The sequence below is a fragment of the Pangasianodon hypophthalmus genome, chromosome 23 (genome assembly GCF_027358585.1).
Source record: "Pangasianodon hypophthalmus isolate fPanHyp1 chromosome 23, fPanHyp1.pri, whole genome shotgun sequence".
NCBI lineage: Eukaryota > Metazoa > Chordata > Actinopteri > Siluriformes > Pangasiidae > Pangasianodon > Pangasianodon hypophthalmus.
This window is the reverse complement of record NC_069732.1, coordinates 8783219-8807332: the sequence shown is the minus strand read 5'-3', so window position 1 is coordinate 8807332 and position 24114 is coordinate 8783219. Positions and strand designations below refer to the sequence as shown.

Below are 24114 nucleotides of genomic sequence, written 5' to 3'. Positions count from 1 at the left end.
CAGTTAACCACTGTGGTTTATTCAGGGCTGTTGCATCGATATCAGTATTTTAAAGGCTAATATTGTAATAAAAGTGTATCGATATACTGAACAGACATGGTATAATTAGATTAGATATCAGACACAGGGGTCTGTGGCTCTTCTGAGCTGTTTAAGGGGAAATGAATGAGATCACCTGCGTGAAGAAAACAATCAGCGCCTGAAAGGAGAGAAGAAGCAGAAATGTGGTGCTATCTCTAATTCTAGCGACAAATAAGGCGAAAATAAACAAAATCCTGCGCCTTTAGTCTTTAAATAATATTAACACAAAACAGCAGTGCAGGAAGTCAGTGTGCGCGCGCTGCTCGGAAGTAACTACCCGAACTAATAAACAAAAACACCTCTCCGGATTTATTTCTATCCTACTGAATAAAAAACTGCATGACTATCAAAGGAACCAAGTTACACTGCACTATTACAGCCTGCACTATGATTGTGAATAGTCTAAGCACTCACCGTAGTGCAGACAGAAAGACTTATTCCAGTTAAATCCTGTTTACTCGAACCTCCATCAGAGAGACACCAGAGAGATTCATTCAAACCATTCACAGCTCAGCGACTCTCAAAGACAACACCACCGAAACGATAGCTTCCGATCCAAACTCGTGTGTAATCCCAGTTTAGATTTGGATCAATCACCGCCCCTTCAGCGCCAACTGACCAATCAAGAGCGCCGACTGTAAAAGTAGGCGGGGCCTACCCTCTCCCTTATGAATATTCTCCCTAAATATTAGTCTTAAAAAGCGCGTCTCGTTAAGCATGTACCCAAGTACATGTGTCCATGGGTGTGTAGAACAAGGTTAGTTTCATATTCACTCAGCTGTCCTGGTGAACATGCAGCCAGTCTGATTTAAAATCTTTCCAGCTCTCTCAATCATGTGCACAAAAATAGCTCTGTTACAAAAGGCTTCATGGAGAAGAATGCAAGTTACTAACCAGCTGACCAGTTTTAACACAGGAACAACAGTGGCAGGCGTTCAAAGCCAATTTAGGTCACAATGCATGCATGAGGATTTTATAAAACTGTGGCAATTCAATCTGCTCAAGAAATTTGTACACCAGAAATGTGGACACGCTTTTATGTGGACACGTAAATGGCGATGTCAAAATAAGCCTTGTCACCCCAATTCTAACCTCAGTTTATCTCTGACAAGTTTATTACTCCTACACAATTCATATACACTTAATGAGTCATATGCAGCTCATGCTGATTTCATTCATTTGTTCATTCATCTTCAGTAAATGCTTTATCATGGTCAGGGTCGCGGTGGATCCGGAACCTGTCCTGGAAACACTAGGTGTGAGCCAGAAGTACACCCTGGATGGTATGCCACTCCATCACAGAGCACCATGCACATACACATTCACACCTAGGGGTGATTTAGCATAGTCAATCCACCCACTGGCTTGTTTTTAGGAGGTGGTTGGAAAACAGAGAACCTGGCGGTAACCCATGTGGACTCAGGGAGTACAGACAGACAGTAACCCAAGCTCAGGATCCAACCATGGACACTGGAGCTGTGAGGTGGCAATGCTACCCGCAGCAACATCATGCCACCCGTATGGAAGATGTACCTGATAAAAGGGACAATGAATGAGGTACAAGCTAGATAAGTTATAGATGCTGAAGAGATCTCTTTTTCTTCTTACATGCATGAAAAAGTCAGAGTGATTCTGTAGTGAAATCAGAGCGACCACATTAAAGTTTAAGCACCTGTGCTGTCTTCTTCTTCACTCTTCCTCAAGGCTGTAACTTTGGCTTGTACCCGACTGAAGTTTAAAAAAAAGCAGACCTGGCCTTTTAATTCATGTGCTGTATGTCAATCCAGAAGGCAAAGAGAATGCATGTAGTCAGCCTTGGGCAATGCAGCACAGACACCTCCACACGCCTCATCTCTCAGCTGCTGTAAAACTTATCCTGTAATTATGGCTGTCATCAGCATCCCCCATACTGGCAACTATGTTTACTGGTGCACAAACAGCAATCACACCTCAAACATCTTTAGACAAAACTAGCTCTCTACTGTTATACTGGACCTTCAAAATGGATCTCTTACTAGGTGTCTTGATTCATGCCTTTACAAAATATTTTTAGATTCTGATAACATCATACCAGTGAGGGATGAAAATAACACCCAGGACACAAGGTCTTATTTTGATTCAGGTATGCCAGTAGGTCTTTCAAACTGCAGTGGTTCCTCTTCACTAGAATTATAGGGTTGAGTCACTCGGCTGAGTCACAGAAACATTAACATAGTGGTGATGGTGAAAGCTACCTGCCAACCTGCCAACATCTTCTTTTCCTACGGTCATGATATTCCAGCTCAGTAAACCACACACAGGAGTCAAGGGAGCAAAATTACCCATGCTCTCTGGGTGGGAGGGATGGCATACTCACTCCCCTGTCAAGCACAGCAACACTAGCCAATTGTGGGCATCTGTGAGCTCATGTATGCATAAGAAAGCAGATAGCGATTTCCTCTGAGTGCGTTACCCTACCTTGTGATGCAGCATGAGCAGCAGGACAAAAACATGCGGTTGTCTGGCTTCACGTGTCTTGGAGGAAGCACATAGTAGCCTTCACCGTCCTTAATTGGTTGCTGTCGTATGATAAGGGAAAGCTGGCCAGTGGGTGGAAGGGAAAGTTTCTCTAGATCTATTCTGTGGCCATGAAATATATCTAATGGCAACTATTGTATTTTAAAATGAGTGAGATTCAAAGAAATTAATTGATTTCAAATTCTGTGGCCACAAAAGGCAAAACATCAAGATTGTTGATAATATTACACTTTCTTCAACTTTTGAATGATGCATGAAGACATACTGGAGACATGGATATACTATAAGCCCACATCACCTTAAGCAAATTCTCAAAGTAAATAGGCTCCTTCACTTGTTCCTATCAAATAATTAACTGGAGGCCACATATTAAGTATGATGGTCCACAACATATTAAGTTATTGGCTCAAGTTACACAATCTGTGTTTATGACTTCAGAATATTGACTTCTGATCTCAATACATTCATTCATGGCCATGCCTTATTAAAAAATATCAACTCTGTAAAATGTCAACTCTATAAAAAAACTACCTATTCAAAAACGTTTAGATTAAAAATAAATGTATACATGGGCATTAACTTTACAAATGTCTTAGAAACAAATGTCAAACATACACCTTTATCAAAATGTCTTTAAAGCTATCTAGTGTGTCCAAAACCTTCTAATCTAAACATGAATACAGTGGGATTTGTTCACACACTCTTCTCTGTCCAACAACTCCCACTGTGAGATCTGTTCAAAAATACTGCACAAGTCATTGAGGTCAGTGTGTGAGGATGAGCAAGCACAACTGTGAAAGAATGTGAGAATGTGTGTGTGTGTGTGTGTGTGTTTGTTTGAAGAGTGTAAGGCATGAGACAACATGTAAACTAGAAATGTACAAAAAAAAAAGATGTTAAAAATTGGCCATGACACAATTATTAGGCATGTTTTAGTACAAAGTGGTGATTCCTTTGTGGTGTATTAAAAAGTTCCACACTCCTAGAACAAAGAACACTTTAAAGATTCTTAGCTTCCTGAAATGGTTCTACTTGGAACCTTTTCTGGTGTAGAAACACTCAGTCATTTTTCTGCATAGATACCCTCTTAAATATACACATAGCCTATATGGATCAAAGGTGTATTAATAATGACATTTCATGCATAAAAATACTTGATCTTGATCTTCCACTCTTACGCCTCTATTCTCTCATTAAGGGAGAAATAAAGTTATAAAATGCAACATACACCAATCAAAATTTGCAGAGCCCATGAGCTTTTTATACAATCAACAACATTTGAATGCTGTTGAACAGTTTCTGTAAATAACTGAAAATGAAAACACATCACAATATACAAAACAATAGTATCAAAGCAGTGTTCAGGAAAATTGGAACTTGTTTCTAAGCCTTGGATTCCACAAAATTGCCACCCTTTACCTTAATAACAGCCTCAAACACATAGTTTTGGGTCAACTGAGAGTTTTCACTTTCTGGAGTTTTAACTGACATGTTATTCAGTTTGAATTTTGAAGGTGACTATTTCATTGAAATTTGAAAGACTTATCCAAAATCTTCATCCAAAGTGAATTGTAGCATTTACATTTGATGATGTAGTTATATACAAATGTCCAGTTCATGTAATCACACATCAGGTAATTATAGACAAGTTTATACATTTGAAAGCATATCATCAAAACCTCAGATGTTTGACTGCTACTGTGTGTAAGTCTGTATAAAAATTAAATCCACAATCATTTCATAATAAAAGTTCTTCAAGCTAGAAAACCGTGCCTACCCTGACGGCTGTGTATATTTTCACTGGCAGCACGCTTACACAGTTAGTCAGGCTTAGATAGATTAAAGACTGTCATGCCTTAAACATACACCTCCTGCCTTTGGTCTTAATAACAGACTCAGCTGTAGGTAGCGGTCCAGGCCGCCCACCCAGCACAGCTGCTTGTACACTCCTCGCCAGGTGTTCAGATGTCTGTGTGAGTTTATGTTTGTATTATGGGCTCTCGGTTGGTCTAGGATCAGTGGATCAGCAGATGTGGTTGTGTATTTAACAATAATGGTGAACGTCAGGACATAGGCAGTTCCTGGGTCACTGTGAGACACCTACATTGCCTTGATACTGATCAGCTGCTCGCACTCTGTTATTATTGAGAGGCCTCACAACCTATGAGGAAGAAGCTCTGCTTAGCTGTCATCACCATGGCTGTGTTTTATACTCAACATAATTTCTTTTCACCCACTGTAAAGAAAAAAAAATGTAGCCTTGTGTTGGTGGAAAGCATGGCTCATTTGGACTAAAGTAGGTCAATGGGTACTTGTGTCATCAGGCAGTGAGACAAAAGTGCCATGCAGTCTGCGTGGCATATATCCGAAAAGGATGGCCCCTCTGGAGATTTCCCCTAATCTACACTATGACAGTGGAACCTCTAGCAGAGAGATCTTTCTAAAATCCAGTTTCACTAACCAAACATATTATGTAAGGAAATGTCACGCCTCCTCCTCTCTCTGTCTTCCTCCCTGTTTCTGCCCAATCTAAGCAATGCTTTACTTGTTCTATGTGCCTAGGGCAGTGTGTCCTAAGCTGACGTAACCAGACCATGCCTTAACCATCTCCTTCTGACATAAACTCATCCCAGGCCCCAGGGAATATCGCAGATGACCCATGCATGAACTCTGGAAAAAGGAACAAAATATACCATCATGTGCACATGCCTGACTAGAAATAATGGAGTTAAATGCTGAGACACAAGACTTTTATTCCAGGTGTTTACCTAAAAAATGGAAAGAGCAATTATAAACCACTTGCAGGTGCTCAGATTCTATAATTATAGATTATACATTGGTATCCTGGGCCACTGTAAAAGGGACCAGAATGATTTAGGGGCCCCTGAGCTAGACACATTCAAAAACCAGAGAAAAATAAAACAAAATTAACCATTAATTCATGTTGTAAACATGCCTACTTGCCTCTTACAGCTAGAGCAAGATTTTCCAGTTTGAAAAGTGGGAGATCAAGTATCTTGAAGGTAAATTTCTGAATGAATACAACCTTTAGGGTGGGCTGATTGATTTCTTTCTTGCTTCAACCACAAGTCTTGACTACATTTGAGCTACACAACTAAAGCTACTAGTGTACATGTAATAGGATTGCTCATACTGGGGATTTCCAATGCATGTAATGCATGTTTCGAAAGAAAACTAAGAATGTATATGTGCCACTGATACAAATTGTGAATTCTGCCAAAAATGCTTAGGCTGAGAAATGCATTTATTTGTTCATCCATCTTCAATAACCACTTTCTCCTGGTCAGAGCCATGGTGGATCCAGACACTATCTTGGGAATACTGGGTGCTAGGATAGATAGGACACACACTCACTGACATCTAAGGGAATTTTAGAGTAGCCAATTCACCTACTGATATGTTTTTGGGAGATGGGAGATAACCAGAGTAACCAGAGGACACCCCCACAGCCACTGGAGAGACATAAGAACTGGAAACAGCAATTGAGCTCAGAATTAAACCCTGGAACCTGGAGCTGTGAGGCAAGAACACTTGCTGAGATTTTTAATACTTTCTTAAATACTAGTTTTATGCTGGCCTGCAGTTTAAGGCAGAAATCATAATCAATGCAGTGTAAATCTAATCTAGAGGGCCTAGCCTCACCCGTGGTGGTGCCACTTAAAAATCATTAGTGTGGGAATTGTATAATAGGCTGAATTGTGCAGTAAGAATCTGTAGTGGATTATCCACCCTAATTTGATTACTCTCAGCCTGAGTTTACCAAGTGCCAGCTTTGTTAACTACAAGGCTATAACTGCCCAGATCTACCAGTAAAATCAAGGTTAGTCATCTGTGGCTGTAGTGGTTGCATTCAACAATGTGAAGACCGAGCAGATGGTATAGTCGTCCTGCTTATTGGGTGTGTCTTAGTTCAGAGCTAGTCCTGATCCACAGGAATACAATTTCCAATACTGGTGCAGCAAGTCTCAAATCTCCCCCCTTCCATCCACCCAGCTGTAAGATGCAAAATAACTTGATAAGGTGAAACCAGACACCACCTCAACAAGCTCTGCAGAGGCGCCTGAGAGGACACACTTCCCCCATCCCTGATACGAGATTGCAGTGCAGATAAGGAGCAGTGGAATAAATAGGTTTGTGAAACCTGATACTGCTTTTTGCCTGTTTGAACATAGTGGTAGCACAACATATGAACAAACCAAAAATGCAACAATAAATCAGAAAACACAACAACAAAACCAAAAACACAACAAATTCATCACATCAGCATTAACTTAAAATGGAAAGGGTAGGTCCTTATTTCAGTCTCTGACACTGTCGACGCATCCTTTGTCTTGTGAGCTAATGCTGCTCGTTTACTGAATTTGCTATGGTGTTTGGTTTTGTTGTTGCGCTTTTGGTTTATTGATGTGTATTGCACTAATGGGTCACCATAAGTGAGCAAAGTCACAGCTGAATGGACACTGAGCGTGAAATCTGTTCTGTCTTTTACTCATCCACCACATTCAATACCACAATTCCACCTGAAGAGGTTGGCAGCTCCAAACAGGAATACTGTCCTCTTTTGCTGGTCTTTACACCTCAACAATATAGAAACTGAGAATTGACAAACAGCAGGAATACAAGCAGTGATCAATAGAGACTTTCTCAGAGAGACTTTCGTAATACTGGATAGAACTGCTTAGATTGCCTGAGGTGTTACACAGAGATAAAGTCAGGTGCTGCTAATGAAATATTTGAAAAACTTGAGCCTCGAACCTCAGAACTGAGATGATAAATGGCTTCTTTCACCATGTTTTTGGAACTTATTTCTGTAGCACGATTCTCAAATTCTTGACTTATAGCAGTACAAGCGGTTGATAAGTGAGAGGTAACGGCACACATGCTAGAGCTTGTATTTGTGGAACTTGTACAGTATTTTGATTTATAATCTAATAGCTTCAGGGCTTGAGGCTGGTACATCACATAGTTTCTTGGAGCTGATGTAACACAAGCCATGCATCTTTGGGTACATTACGATTTAGTTTAAGGACTTATAACCCACTTTTCCTTCTGTCTCCTTTACACTTATTTGATTCACTCAACAGGGTGACTAAGGCCAACCTCCCCAGTGTCCTCCAGCCTTCTGACCATGTCTAATAGGCTTTCCTCTCTGCTTCAGGAACCACACATAAGCTCCTGCAAAAGGCTCCCTGAATAACTCATGAACTGCCCACAAAAAGGAATCAATGGTCTCCTTGTGCATATTTTTGCCACAATAAAGCTGGTATTACCTTTTACTGTTTTTTTCTTGGCAAGATTGAATTAGGTTAATGAGAAAAGTTTTGAAAGCTGAACTCTTAAAGTTTGTAGAAAAAAGTTGAGCGAGAGAGAGAGAAAGAGAGAGAGAGTTCAGTGGGAGTGGCAGGCAGTTGTTTATCTGAGGAAAGGTGAAGGACTATCAGGAGCCAGTTCCTCAGGTTTGAACAGAAGAGGGAGTAAAGTTCCTGTAGACTGGGATACACAGGAGACATCAGATCTCACTGTGAGCTATACATCTGTGCTTTTTAGGGACGTCTTTACATGTACTTTAAAATAAGAGTTCCCTGTGGGTTCTTTGGGGTGCTAATGGTTCTGTTGTAGAATGCTACAACAGCAACCAAGGGTTTTACATTACAGAAATGGTCCCAAGCCCATTTCTGAAATGAAAAACCCTATGCTGCTGTTGTAGGGTTCTATGAAAAACTTTAAAGATCTCCTCCAGAGGGACAAACCTGCAGCTGAAAAGACTCTAACCTGGCAGATGTGTTGTTTCAGTTTGGGTTATAAAGTCATCGGATTATCACTGGTCTACACTGTACTGTATGTTTCTGGTATATGATATTAAAAGATGCAGTAGATTTACGCTCCCTGTGGGTTTCTTGTATGGCTAATGGTTCTAGCTTTATAAAATTTTATACTCAGAATCTTGTGAAAGGGAAACCCCTTGTTGTAGAGTTCTACACAAAACCATTTAGGGTTCACCTACGACAAAAGAAAGAGCGCTTCCTTTAGTATGCTAGAACCTTTTTTAGTGTGTCCCTTGTATGTTACATGCTTTCAATTTCTGTGTATATAGATAAATTATCAAAGACTAGTGCTTTTTTTAGTATTCATCAAGTACAATGTGACCCAGAACAAACTGACACAAAACTTGGTGTAGACATATATAGACCTCTATCAACCCTATCCCTGTGGGCTTCAGAGTGCTGCAGCTGTCTAAGAATTCAGGAAGTTGTCTGAAGATTGCTGCTGAATTATCAATTCTGGTTAGTCAGAAGACACTGATTAATTTTTTATTTTTTTTTTATAACAGCAGCTCTCACAATAGTTCTGCCTACAAAGGTGTATATTAATTTGCTTGTTCTAATGTGTTATTGCTTGCACAGGAACTTGAAGAGAGAAAAAAGCTGGGTGAAGGAACGACTGTTTATAGCTTTTATAGCTGCTAAACATCTGTTTACAGATGCCTAAGTGATAATATTCCACAACATTAAAAATAACTTTAATGGTGTGGAATGTTACAACTTTTAATGTTATCAACTCATCATTGATTATTTTCCTATAATAGCACACCCCGCCATGTTTTATTTCTTACATACAGAATTGAGTGGTAATTTTCTTTCCATGGGCGTATAGCTATGTTATGATAAGAAGCAGTTGCAAAGATTTGGTGGGTTCATGAGTCGTGAAGCTTGTTAGCCTCACACAAGTTGGTGCAATAGGAGAGTTGTGGTGTGATATGAGGACGCTCAGGTAATGGGAGGGAGTTGGCTATGTGTAGATTGGAGGAAAGATAAATATATACATTTTGTAACTGTTAATAGAAATATATATCATGTATATATGCAGGGGTATCACATTAAAGCCCTAGAGAGCCACAGCACTGTAGAGTTTAATATCATTTAACACAGCTTATACAAATCATCAGCTAATTGCTAAGGCCTCCACTGGCTGAATTTGGAGAACACAATTCTTTGTAAACACGAGGTCTCAAGTTTACCACAACCCTGCTATGTATGGATGTCCAGAAAGACTCATAAATTTCTTTAGAAGAAAACCTGAAGTACACCACATGAATTATCCTCATACTTTAACATATAGCCACTCTTTCAGCTCTCAGTCTCTTCCATTTTGGATGGAAAAGAAGGGCATCAGATTTCAGTGAACTGAGGACATACACATTTTAAAGGCAGCAGCATCATGGTTCAGATGTTCATGTGTGATAAGATGCAAAGATATCCATTTCTCAACTGTCCCTGCAATTCCTGGCAATTTTAGTATGCTAGAATGTGCAAGATCAAATAAACTACTAAAATGAAAGTGAGAAGATTTTAGAGAACCATATTAAGTACAATACTGGTTCCTGTTTTGGTAAATTATTCAGCAAACTATTCATGTCTGCAACCTACACAATCTCCTGATCACTCCCAGTAGAGCAGTATATGTAGATTTTAATATCTTGAGCGCTGACATGCAGATAGGAGCACATTTGAAATGCTTCATCTGCCTCTTGGCCATATTTCCACACTACATGCTCATGCACATAGTGATAAATTAGCATTTTAAAAAAAAAATCTATGTAACTGGAGGAAAAGCATTCTAAATATATTTGTTTAAAAATGTTCATATTGACTGTTGTTACAGATATAACTTTATGGTACACAGGAACACACACACCCACACCCACACACACCACAATCTGCATTCTGCAATATGACCAAATACGAAAATGAAAATCAACCTATCCAATGGTACACTGAAAGCAACTGTCATTTGATGCAATACAAACATATCTTTCAGTCACCAAACTAACCTAGACCCAATCACATCCCTGTTACCATCAAACAGAACTGTTTCCGTCCCAGAGGGTTTGACCTGATACTTTTTACTCTCACCCACAAAACCATGACAAAAGCTTTCCCATCCCTTTATTGTATAAGCCCACCCACAATTCCCTGACCCTGGACCACCCTACCATCAGTGAAGACATCCTCTGCCTCCTCACGCATCAGTTCAGTAAAGTCATCCTCCGTGATGTTGACCAAGGCCATCCCTTCTCAAGTTTTCACCTTCACTTATACTGCTATGTTCCTCGTCCTGATCTGGAGCTTGATATCAAACAGAGCCTGAGCAGAGAGCCAAGGACTGCACCGTGCTTCTGCTCTCACATAAGGGTGTGTGTGAGTGTGTGAGAGTGAGAGAGAGCCCACACCACCCAGGCCAGCTTTCAGCAACAGGATGATTTCATAATCTAATGTGTGTTTGCGCAGTGGGAAGAAGTGGAGAGCAAACTTTAAGCGGGTGTGTGTGGGTGAGGGTGTGTGATGAGTGCAGGATGAAGGACTGTGAGTCTGCCAAACTATGATCATGAAAAAGCTAAATGAGCATGTTCTGCCTCAGGAGAGATTGGCTGATGTGTGTTTGGCCCAAACTCTGTTTTTCTACATGTACATCTCATCCTTGTCTGAAAGTGAGAATGTGCTTGAGGCATTTGTAATAGCCTACAGTAAGGGAAACACTATGAAACTTGTTATGAAACAAGTTAATTATTCAGTATATTTTTCGAAAATACATGAATACATCAAGTAAATACATTTTTGAGAAACCCTTGTCTGAAATGTCTTACAATTCTTTATATCCCAAATACCCAGAATACATAGTTACATATTATTATTATTATTATTATTATTATATCACAGTGTTAAGTGTGGCAACACTTGATTTTGAATCTCTTAGATTTCTGTGCTTTATGCATCAGTGTTGATTCTGTTTCTGTAAATGATGGAATGAAAACTCTCTGAGATGTATAATTGATCAAAATTTTATTATGTTTACTTATGGAAGTGAATGAATAGTCACTATAGAAATGATAACGTATTGAAATGAGTGCATTAATATGCGCTTGAACCGAATTCTCATTTCTGATTGGACAAAAGTTGTTGATTAGTTTTCTATAAATCACAAGTTTATATTAATGCCCTCGTTCTGACACATTATCATTTCTATTAACAATTCTAGTAGCAATTCATACAAGGGACTTGTATGGCGGACATTCCACATAAACTGATTAAAAATGTGTGTAATTTTTTATAAAGTGAAGTTACCAATGAGCAGACATTTGTGGAAGGAGTCTCCAATGTCACTGCTTTATAACAGTCAGAGGTAAGGCTGTTCCTTTACCCAGAGAGGGCTTTTCTGCTTTGCAGCTTCTTGCCAATATGACAACCATCTTATTTAATTCAAGAAAAAAGAGAGGCTGGTTAACGGAGTGACCATTTACAGCCGCAGTAACATAAGTGATAACAAGAACTAACTTGTTTTTCAGATGTTCCACAACATTAAATGTAACTATAACTGGATAAAAAGCACAACATGTTCTTCTTTAACAATGACATTGTTAGCACTGGAAATTACTGTAGTATATGAGGAATAAAACACTTTGGGATGTGCTGCTGTTGGGAAATAATAATAACTTCTGGGAATTACAACATCTCGTTATTGATTATTTTCCTATAACAGCACAGTCTGTCATATTTTATTCCTTACATAATTGACCCATCTAATGACCCATTTAAAGCAATTAACCCATTTAACCTCACCAGTCACTGCAACCTAATTTTTGTTTGAGTTACTAAAGCAGATTATAAAAGGCTTAATGTCTGTATTATTGAAAAACTAAATGAAATGTTGCCTGGATTTCAGACAAATGTTTTTATGAAGGTGGAGTAACTGGTCATGTGACCACAGCCATTTACCTCAAGCATGCATTTAAGAAAGATGGTGTCTGCCTCAGAGAATCATAAAAGATATACTATAAATAAAATACATATGTACAGTAAGTACCACATCCAGTACATATAAACTTTTAAGTTCTTTATTAATACTGTAGTAAGTTTTAGTGCCACATTTACAGTATATCATCTTCACATGAGATGTAAACATGTGAACATGTTGCAAATGCATAACTGGCTTTTTATAATCCTAACTGCCCATATTTCTCTCACTGTGCAAATATTGTTGCTTTAAATCATTTTATTATCTCTGTAGGTTACTGTATGACTTTACATAGCAGCTGGACACAATTGTGACCAAAGTAAAACTGATTTTAAAACATTTTTTAAAAATGCAAACAATTTGTGTCACAGAGCTTTGCTTCCAGGAATAAAATTCATGTACTCACATAGCCAGGAAATTTTGGGGAATAAATTGACTAAACATGAACTGGTCACAGTCCAACCCAACTTCATCAGTACAAATAAAAAAGTACACACTGCGGTGACTTAGTTCACACACAGGCCTTTGCTTTGCTGTAACACAGGGAATTCAAACAGAGAAAGATGACATATGCCAGTCTACTGAGACAGGCTGAAATAGTAACTAGGCTACAGTGGTTTGATTTAACTCATATCTTATTTCGTCTTCAATTTTTGTGCACCTTCCTTAAACCTCTGTGGAATAGATCTTACAGCAATCTCATTAACAAAGGGGCCAGTTCTTGCAGCTGAGGCCACAACACAGTAGAGCAGCGATGTACCCCAGTGTTCACATAAAACATCCTCCAAATAGAAAAATGAAAATAAAACCAGACGGCAGGCATGTTTATAGGCAAATTTGCTAATCTGAACATATGTGTAATATACTAGTGATCTTTATATAACTATATACCCATAAAATATATATATATATACATACATACATACATAAAGTTTATGGTTATATAGTAAGATGGTACACGTATAGTGCGCGTGTGTGTGTGTGTTTGTGTAGTCTAATTAGAGACAGGCTAGAGTGGAGTACTTGGAAGGTAGCTGGAAGGTGTTACTCAGCCCTGTGTGCATAAATAATGGAGGACAGGAGGGTAACACGAGCCCTAAGGCAGTCATGAGCTCCCACACTCTTTGATAAAACAATACACACTAAAAGAGCGCACAGTCTAGCAGTTAATATCTGTACTAACACATTAATGCATTACAGAATCTGTACTCAAAACATATAAGACCCTGAGGCTTTCTTTCATTATAGAGTCAACACTAAAAATATTGTATTTTGTGATATCAATCGACACGTGACAGAAAGTGAATATTGAAAACATGGCTATATTATAATTTAATATCTCATGCAATCAGAATGTTTGTATGTATGCATATAGCTTTTTATGTCACAACATGCATCAACTGGTTTCACTGCAGTCACTTGGACTTTCAGAGAGTGCTAATTATGTGAACCATTAGTCATAGTACCAGTGAGAGCAACACACACACACACACACATACACACACACACACAACTGCTATTACTAACACATCCCACCCACAACAAGCTGCCCAGTGTATCAACGCACTACATTTTTACATTAACATTTAAAAAAATCAAAAGCACAAACCCATTAAAGAACATAAATGACTGATGTGATTGCTTCTGACCTGAACTCAGACCTCAAATGTTAACACTTTCATGTGTAAAGGTTTTCATTTGACGTGTCATGACAATCAGGACTATATCTAGATAGGAAAAAATGCAAGTGCAGCCAAAGCACATCTAAAACAGATGTAAATCTTTTCACTCAAACCACTTCTGGAGATACACATTTTAGTGTAAATATGTCCATCTCTAGAAGTTATATTAACAACCAATATCAAAACATAAATATGGCTGAAATCCTTTTAGGTTAACTTATAGCAGCTATTTCATTAGGGTTAGCAGAGATGATTATTAACATTTATAAATATGGTTGAAGAATCCTCTCAGAAATCCTTTAACTCATAGCAGTAATTTCATCAGTGTTAGCATTGATAATTATTAACATTTAGAAATATGACTGAAGAATCCTTTCAGAAATCCTGTCAGGTTAACTATAGCTGCTAGTTCATTAGTGCTAGCACTGATGATTATAAAGATTAACAAGCATGACATAAGAATCCTCTCAGAAATGATTTTAGCTTAGCTCTCGGTGTTGATGATGATGATGATGAATATTTATAAATATGACATAAGTATCCTGTAAGAAATCCTGTCAGGTTAGCTGATAGCTGCTATTTCATTAGTGTTAGCAGTGATGATTATGAAAATTTATGAACATATCTTAAAAATACACTCAAGAGATATTGTTTGAGTTACCTCATGTTAGCTAGCTAACTAACAATATATGTCAAAATACATATGCATATTCTAATACAAATGAGTTCCTCATTTCTACTTATTTACTGATTTGAAGAAACAGGCACATTCCCCTATCACTCAGAGCTGCTTTTCCACATACACACTCAAAAACACAGGTACTGTGGTCCATGCTAAAGATTTAAAACAACCTGAAAAAGAGAAATCATGATTTTCTTAATGAACGTGACATATTTCTTAGTGAAACAGTATATGAAATAATGTATGACTGTATTTTTTGGATTTTGATCCATTTGGATTTGATTGAATTGTGTTCCAAAACAAACATGGAGTCTGATCCGGATGATGATATGCAGAGGTTAGGGAGGTAAAACATGACATAAAGTTATTGATTAATATTATTTCCTCTCCATCTGTGTGTGTGGTGATATAGTCAAAAAACCAATCCATCTTTGCCATAAGCATGGGAAACCAGGAAACTGCTGGTCCTGTCTAATGAGCTTATTTGCATATTATGTTCAATAAAGCAATCAGATTTCAATCTGACTACTGTACACAGAAACAAATTTAAATGGAAAGGCAAGTTACCGTAAAATAAACAAGTACAGCACTGACAGATCAGGTGTAAACAGGGTCTCAGTCAGGCCTTGCTCAGCAGGTGAAAAGAAAAGTGACTGTTCTGCAACCTTAGCAACCTGTCTTTCTTTGCATACTTCCTCAAGCACAAACTGCACTCGTGCCATTATTTATCCATAATAGCAAAGTGCTGTTGCACCCCAAGGGAGCTGTCAAACATGAATACAATCTTCATACACACACACCTGTGTTTTTGACAGCACTCCGTGAACAATATATTGATGAGACCTTTCAAACAATGGACTGTTCCAGTCAGACAAGAAGGCTGTCTCCATCCTCAGCTCTACACAAGGGGACAATGCAGGTCAGGGTTCTGGCCACAATCTGCCCTGCAGTGCCTTCTCTGATTGCTATGAAGTACTCATAAACGATGTGTTTTTGCACTGAGCTATTGAAAGAGGAAACACGGAAGGAAGTTGAAAGAAGCTAGGACATTGCAAAAATTCCTGCTTATTCTTTCATAACAAAAATTAATGACCTCCCCCAGAGAGAGTATGTTTTGTGTTTGACTTTATAAAAGCCGAAAATTTTAAATCAGCAGTAAGACAGGCTAAGAAAGTTGAAACTTAAGTTCAGAATCAAAAGAGCAGTTTGCCTCTTTTGCCCTCTGCGACCGTGCTCATTCTCTTGCTTTCACACATTTTCTCCTCTTTGCATAAACAAGGGCGACTAATTGCATGAAGTGCGAAGTTTGAAATTGTGCAGGGTTTCCAAGGCAACAGCACCAAGGGTATGCTGGTAAATTTCTGGCTTGCTCACTTATGTCAACTGGTATAAGATTTGCAGTGTTACATGTAAAACTATAATTGACTCCTAATTATTCACTAAATCAACCTTTTAAGTCTAGTGACAGTCCATTTTTCATACATCAGCTGAATTAACGGACCTGTGCGGAGAGGTCCTAGTTGAGCTTGATGGCCAAATTATCCTGCTGTATGACAAACTGCTTACACAGTGAAAATAATGTATGTTGAAATATATTACAAAATACTTCCTCATATATTTACCAAAATGTTAATATACAATGTGTAAATTTCCCATGTGACATGTACTGTATCTTGTGCACAGCTGTACTCTTTTATGTACGTTTTAATCCCAGGTTGTCTTTACGGTTCATTTATCACCTTAATGTTGTTCCTCTACAATTATGTTCCTCCAAGTAAAGATACAAAAGATGAAAACACCAAGTGACAAGCATTTTTAGCCTGGGTGAACGTCCAGTCTGCGTTGGAGCTCAACTGCATCTGCTAGCTGCCAGGCAATGAGGACAAACAGTTGTTAGTACAAAGAGATATAGATAATGACCAGCACACTGAAGCAGCAGGTTTCATTCTGACTTCTGTTTTCTGTACACAGACTCATTTTCATGAGAAGAGTGAAAGAGTGAGTCAAAGAATGATTCAAAGAATGATTCACATGCATAAATCCTTAGAAAAAAAGGACAAAAAAACCCACAACTGGCCTATTAGACATTGCTCATTCGCTCATAGTATGACTTTTAATATGTTTATCTGACTGGTGAGTAGTTTATTTTATTTAATAATATTATTTTACCATCAAATATAATGAACAACATTTCTGTTTAGTGAAATATTATAAAGAAAAAAAGAACACAATACATAGCAGTCTTTATTTAGAGCTGATTCTTAGGAGAATCACTGAGGAGCTCTGGAAGGAAAAGCCTCCTGGGTGAAGCTTTCTCATGAAGCTGGTTGAGAGGACGCCAAGATTGTGTAAAACTTCATTAGGAATGATGTTAAGTTCATTTAAAATATTAAAATAGTTTTAGCTTGTACTTGGTGACTGAATTATTTCATAGGTGTCTTCAACATTATTCTAAAATAGGAGAAAAGTAGTATATTATGTACACACACACCCACACACCCACACACACACATGCAGTGGGCCAGGCTGAGGGTGTGTAATCTGTGGTATACCACAGTATCCGTTCCTGTTGCAGGTGACCAGAGAAAAGAGAAGTGTAATATGCAAGAGAGAGAACAGGGAAGATCTGTGTATCTCATCTCAAGTGATTAAGAGTAAGGTGTGGTTCACTGGTGCTAAAAGTTCAGATTTACCCAATTTCCTGCAAACAAGCAAGGGTGTGTGGCCTAAAGTGTAACAGGGCTGTAATAGTGCTGTGTTATAATGCTGTGAGCTTGGAAATCCCTACATGGGCACACAGACAGCTGGCATTTATTGGGATGGCATTACACCCCAGCAGACACTGTCCCATGTTCTCTTTGCTTCTCTGATCTGCCTCATGAGCAGGATGATAAGTAAGTAATAAAACATGAGGCGTGCTGTTATGGGAAAATAATCAACTATGGGATAGTGTGATGCGGCCAAACGCGAAGTAGAGTTACTGTTACCACTCTGAAGTTGCTTATTTTCCTATATCAGTACCTCCTGAAGTGTTTTATTCCTCTTATACAATAACAATTTACTAATATTAACCATTTTTTTTTAATTTAAGAACAACATGCCATACGTTTAATCCACATATAGTTATAATTAATGTTGTGGAACATCTACAAAACAAGTTCGTTTCTGTCACTTACATTACAGCAGGTAAAACAAGTCATTCCATCTTTTTACTCTCTCTTGAAGTCAGTAAGACTTGTCCTGAAAACTCGCCCCTGATGGAAAACCTCTGACTGTTACAAAAACACTGACACTGGGGACTCCTTTCAAAAATGCTAAATAAACATCTCCTCACAGAAAACTTCACCATATCAACAATTCTACAAGTTTTAAATCTTTTTATGAAAAGCATGAGCACATTAATAGAAACCTGTGATCTTTCTTGCAGCCGTCTGACGGCAGAGCTGCTGTTATAGAAAATTAATGAACACCTTTTAACCAATCAGACGTGAGAATTTGACAGCACTGTGGTATAAGGAACATTATATACAATATTCACTGATGATAAATGACGTGATATATATATATAGATAGATGAAAAGGGTGTCCCAAAAGTCTCCATACATAGGGGAAATTATCACATTTTTTAGCAAATGTCTTCTAAATTTTGTCATATATACATATGTATATATATATATATTTATTCAGATAGCCTTTACGAATGCCTTTGACAAAAGAAGAACGTATTGAAATCATTCACATGGCTGGATCAGGAAACTGTCGCAAGATTGCGATGGACATGCATAACACCAGATGTGTTATAAAAGCAATCATATAGAGGATGTTTTGTAAATAAAGTTATATTTTGCTAAAAAGTGCTAATTTCCCATATATATGGAGACTTTTGGGACACCCTGTAGATCTTCTGAGTAAACAAACAGAATTACACCAGTGAATCCCTTCAGACATACATTAAAGCCTTGAAACATGTAAGCTGCAGACAGACTATGGCATTACAGCCCCAGCCAGACAGTATATTCCTGTCAGTTGGAAGACACTAGATACTCTGATTCACTGGGATGCCTTTGGCACAGTCAATAGAACAAGCTTCTAGTTTCTAAATAAGAAACATTCAAAAACATCTAAATAGTTACTTGACCTTTCAACAGCAAAGATGCTGGATGGAAATTTATCTTTAGGCTATTTAAAACAATAGAGTGAGCAACACATCATGCTACAAAACAATCTAACCATTTTCCCCTCCAAATTTATACAGCGGTTTGGAGACAGAATGAAATGTTCCACAGCCTGGATGTCACAGTAGCCCAGGACACCTCCCCATCAGCAGAGGTCCTCCTCCCCTGAGTTCTAAATAGAAACTTCCTGATTACCTCCAGTTCCTCAGATTATATAAGGTCTACATGCATGGTATGATGGCAAAATCTTGCCGTCCTCAACAGTTTCCTGAGTCATTACATTTTCTGTACATTACACTGGTTTGCTAGTTAGCTCAATATCTCTAGCTTGTCAGAAAACAAACTCTTTCAGTCAAAGAATATGCAGTGATGAACTAAAGCAATGTGAAATTCGTTCTAATAGAGTTAAATGGGTATAAAATGATACAATAGAGGCTGGATGAAAAAAAGCAACATTTGATTCTCCCTTGTCCAAAGTGAAACTCATATGACTCTTATTTGCTGTAAGATTGCTCTCAATCTGTATGTATGCTAAGCACGTTAGGAACATGCTGTCTACAAACTACCGGTTTCTGTCCTAGCGTGAAGTGATTCTTATATGCAGCTCAAAATTATACAAGGGCCTCTCTCCGGTCGATCTGCATGAGAATAGGTCTTCCCACGAATGGCTTTCACGCCTACGCATTCAGAACAGCCAACCAAAGCAGTCTGGCATTGCCCAAAAGCCCTCAATGAGTCCTGCTTCCAAAGCAAGCAGGGGTCCAAAGAAAAGCATAGTGTCCTCTGTCAAAAGGGAACTGCATGCAAGGCTGCAATGTATTGCCGTAGATGAAAAAGTGTGAGACCCCTCACGTATTGCTGTGTCATGTTTCACGCTCACGTATCTGGGCAGGACATCAGCTCTGGGGTTGCATGGAGTGATATATGAGGCAAATGGGTCATGGTCAGACTGTTATTATGGGTTTTATAGCTGCTTATAAAGGCCTACTAATCTCCATTTGCTATGCAGTCCGATTTTTCTGAAACACACTGCCATCAAATTGCTATTTCTAGTTTCTCACTTGTTCTCTTTTTGATTTATGAGCAGGAGCTTAACACTGCTGTGTTGTTTTGCACCATGCTGTCCTGCAGGCTGTTCCTGAGGATCGACATTATTTGGAGGTCCTGGCTGGTGTGACTCACTTGTGAGTTTTCTCAGAGCAGATACAGAGACTTAGAGCCAGCTCACTGCTGTCTGCTGAGACTCCGACTGCTAAAACACAGTTTGTCCACTAAATACCACATTCTGTTTACAGAGTGAGTTTAATTATCAGTGTTGATTGCAAATTCTCAGTTATCATGACTCTTTTGCCCTGCGCCTTTCTATTTGTAGCAAAAGTGTAGCATGACTCACACCTACAGTTATCTAATGCAACAATACTTATAACACATTAAAGGTATACTCTTGGATTTTTCTATATCTTTACCTACTTACTTGAAAATCACTAATAATGGAAGTATAAGGGCAGTTGTTGTGTTAAATACATTTTTATATACATCTTTTTTTCAGGAATTTTTCAAAGTTTTTAGTAAATTAGGCCCTAAATCTGTGTAATTTGTCATTTCAGAGATGGGACTACTTTAATTAGAGAGAAAAATTTGGATTGTGTTACCAGAATAGTCAACAAAAAAATAAATAAATAAAACAAAGTGCCACCACAAGCCACCATAACAAAGGTGGAGCAATAAACACCATCTTGATAAGACATTTCCTCATTTGGTGTTTTGATGATGGTACAGTCCTGAAAGAGACCACTCCCATCCTGAAAGAGACCACTCACATCAGGGTAGAAATGTTTCATCATGGGATAGAGGTAATAGAGGGTTTCATCATGGGATAGAGGTAAACTTAGTATTGATTTCCAGTGATGTCAGTAAAATCCCCTATAATATATAACAGAGCCACTGGTTTTTCCTTTAATTTGTCCCCTGGGAGTAGCCTACCCAACTCCTATAAAAGTGTTAAGTATCCAAATTGCTGTTTCTTGTATTGCTTGTGATTGACAGTTGATTAAAACATTACAGCTTATGGCTTTCCAGTATCTATAACAATTGTAGTTAAAGGATTTGTTACATAGTCGTGCATTTTCAACATTTATTTACTAAATTCAACAACTGCCTTAAACATCCATTGTGAATTTCAAGTAAAGATCTTTTAAGACCAAGTTTTATTTTGGTACCATGAAACATGTTGAAGTTCTTGACTTTGTGGACTTTGTACATTATACAGGACCAGTGGATAAAGATTAGGATGAAAGCAAAGCAAACTAGATTATTCCTTTAATAATGAAGTAAACATCAAGGATGCCTATTGACTGACTGCACTGCAGACATTCAGTGAAGATCCTCTGGCTTAAATGCATTAGACAGAAGCAATAAACATGATAACAAGGCTTTCATTGTCACATGCCACTATTTGTGCTGCCATGTGTCTTAAAATGATGGCAAACTGCTGTGCTGCTTGTGCTAGACGCAGGCAATCAAAAGCAGCGTGCTGCAGATCTGCTGTTTAAAAGAAATCTTTTTTCCAGCAGAGGCCACTGAGGCTTAGTGTCAATATGATGAATGTGTTCAAAGCACATCAGAAGATCTGACAAGAAGCTGTGGTATTATAGAGGCCTTGTTCTCAGCTCACTGTTTACCTGTAAAAAGCTACACCTTGGATTGCTGTAATTAGGGCTACTTGTCAGAACAGTCGCTACTTTATGGCTTTGACAGAAAATCTCAAAGAAATGCTGAAAAATCCTGGCTGGCTCATTTCTTAAACTTCTGAAGCAGTTGTTTTCTCTGACTTCTTGCTGTCAAGTCAAGCAAGGAATGAGAGGAACAGTAAGAGGAAATGAAAGGAAAAGAATGCTAGAATGAATAAGTGGGCAGTGTAGCAGAGAGCAAGGGAGTGAGGGTGAATCACAGCACACTTCAGCTCTCTGCTCTCCCCTGTGCTCTGCTCACGGTCCGGCTTTAGCACGAGAGAGGCGTGTTGCCATGGAGTGGGAAGATGTTCTGCCTGCAAAGCCTGTTGAATATAGAGAAAGATGGAAAGATAGTGAACATAGAGGAAATATTGTTGCATCCTCACTTCAGATTTGTTCTCAAATCCATGTATGTGTTGGCTCAGTGGTTCACAGGTTCAGCTAGTTATCAGAAGGATGTAAGTTTAAATCCCAGGGCCACCAGAGAACTTCCGACACACAGTCATCAAAAATACAGTGTCTACAGTGCAAACAAACCATCATCAGTGTAATAAGTATGATGTTCTGAGGATGTACGCACGGTTTCTTCTATTCACTGATATTAACGATGATTCATGAGACATCTCATTTTTAAAGTGCACTTATGACCCCACAGTAAACGTTTCGCTTTATGACCATAATTCAGATCCATCTGCATAAGTTCCCACAGGGTGTGTCACATCTGCAAGAGTGTGACAGAAATGTAGAAAACATTTAAATAACAAGCATTGCAAAAGCTTTCCTCATTTCTCTTCCATTTTCCATGAAGTTAACCATGTGCAACCATACATTGCAAAACATTTTCTTCCAACACTGAAATATTTTAAACTCAGAGCAACAGTGCTTCGAGCTGTGTGCTTCCCTTTCCATTTCAGCTGTGAGTAAGATTTATATTAATGAAGTAATTGATTAATCACTTCAGTTTTTACAGACTATATTTAATTAATTTTCACGTTTTGTCTATTTCAAGCTAGAGTTATGCAAGATGGCACTTACAGTGTTAATACATAAACAAGGCTAGAAGCAACATCATACTAAAAAAAAAAAAAAAAAAAAAACCCTCTATGCTACATGCCCACACAATTTTTATTGCTTTTTTTTGTCAATAAAATTCTGGCAATGAGTTGAATGCTTATCTGAAATTTGTGAGACTGGTACTGCAAGTCCTCCATGACTGAGAACTGCAGTGAAGCCACCTAGTGGTCATTTCTGGGCAAATAAACAGCACTGCTATGCCCATGTAAATTATATGTAGAATTAAAGTACATTCAAAAATTTAAACTAAAACATTGAAATAGCAAAACAGATCAAGTCTATTTTAGGTATAGACACAGCCGAACTTATGTTCACCTTTGGCACAAACACCAGGTCTGTGGGTGGACAGCTGCAGCCTCCCTGCTGTTTCAGGACGCAATGCAATCGAGGCACTGATTGGAGCAGTAATGAGCTGCTGACTGATTGCAGACAGACACGGCACACTTCCAGCTAAGAATAGCACCTTTTCCTCCCCTGTCAGTCTTTAATACAGGGTTTGCTGAAGAGAAACAGAGCTGGAATCTAAAGTCCTGCTTCATCACTTTGCTGGATTGCAAACAGAGCTAGGGATGTTACTGACTGGGATTAGTCGAGTTAATTATTACCATTCAGCTATTAAGTGATTATCAACAGGTTCATTCATTCATCTTTAGTAACCGTTTTATATTAGTTAAGGTCTCATTGGATCCAGAGCCTATCCCAGGAACACCGGATATGAGGCTGAAATACACCCTGAATGGGACGCCAGTATAGTTCCATACACACATTCACACCTAGGGGCAGATAAGACAATCCACCTTTAGGGAGGTAGAAGGAAAATGGAGAACCAGGAGGAAACCCATGAAGAAGAACATGCAACGAAAATCCACATAGAAAGAAACGCATGCTCACGATCAATCCAGGGATGCTGAAGCTGTTTCTAACTGCTGCGCCATCAATTCCACCTGCTCACTACCAGAACTGTTATATGCTAATATGATAGGATATGGTAAAATTAAAGAATGATATAGTGAACTTTCTCTTATCATGGTCTACAAATGAGGAGGTAATTGATTTCTAACAAATCACTCCAATTAGGCATTTCTCTAAGGATGGACTCAGGCACCTTACCGGAGGACTGGACAGCAAAAAAAGGCATCTTATGCTGATCCGATCTGAGATCAATACACCATTTTGATCTCCGAGTCACCACTTGGGAGTAAAGTGAAGTTCAAAGCCAAAGTCTCAGTGCATTTTTTACTGCAGAAGGAAGCCATGGGCTCTCATAATCCTTCCTTATCAAAGGAACTCATGGGGGTTACCAGGTTGGAGGTTAAGACAGCAGAGAATTGGGAGATTTGGTCTCATCCCTCACTCAC

General features: G+C 38.6%; 1 protein-coding gene across 4 annotated transcripts in view; it reads right to left on the bottom strand.

Annotated features, from left to right (window-relative positions):
- The window catches only part of ripor2 (RHO family interacting cell polarization regulator 2), a 46946-nt gene extending 36115 nt beyond the window's left edge, over nucleotides 1-10831 (bottom strand). For 2 of the 4 annotated variants that reach the window (XM_026929828.3, XM_026929829.3), the window contains exon 1: nucleotides 10613-10831. In XM_026929828.3, the coding sequence (XP_026785629.2) occupies nucleotides 10613-10688 (76 nt within the window). In that variant the 5' untranslated portion in view covers nucleotides 10689-10831. Of the gene's footprint in view, nucleotides 1-175; nucleotides 456-495; nucleotides 673-10612 lie in introns of those variants that run through there. The other 2 variants (XM_026929830.3, XM_034298508.2) reach the window with 2 other exon arrangements.
- Nucleotides 10832-24114: the final 13283 nt, after the last annotated feature.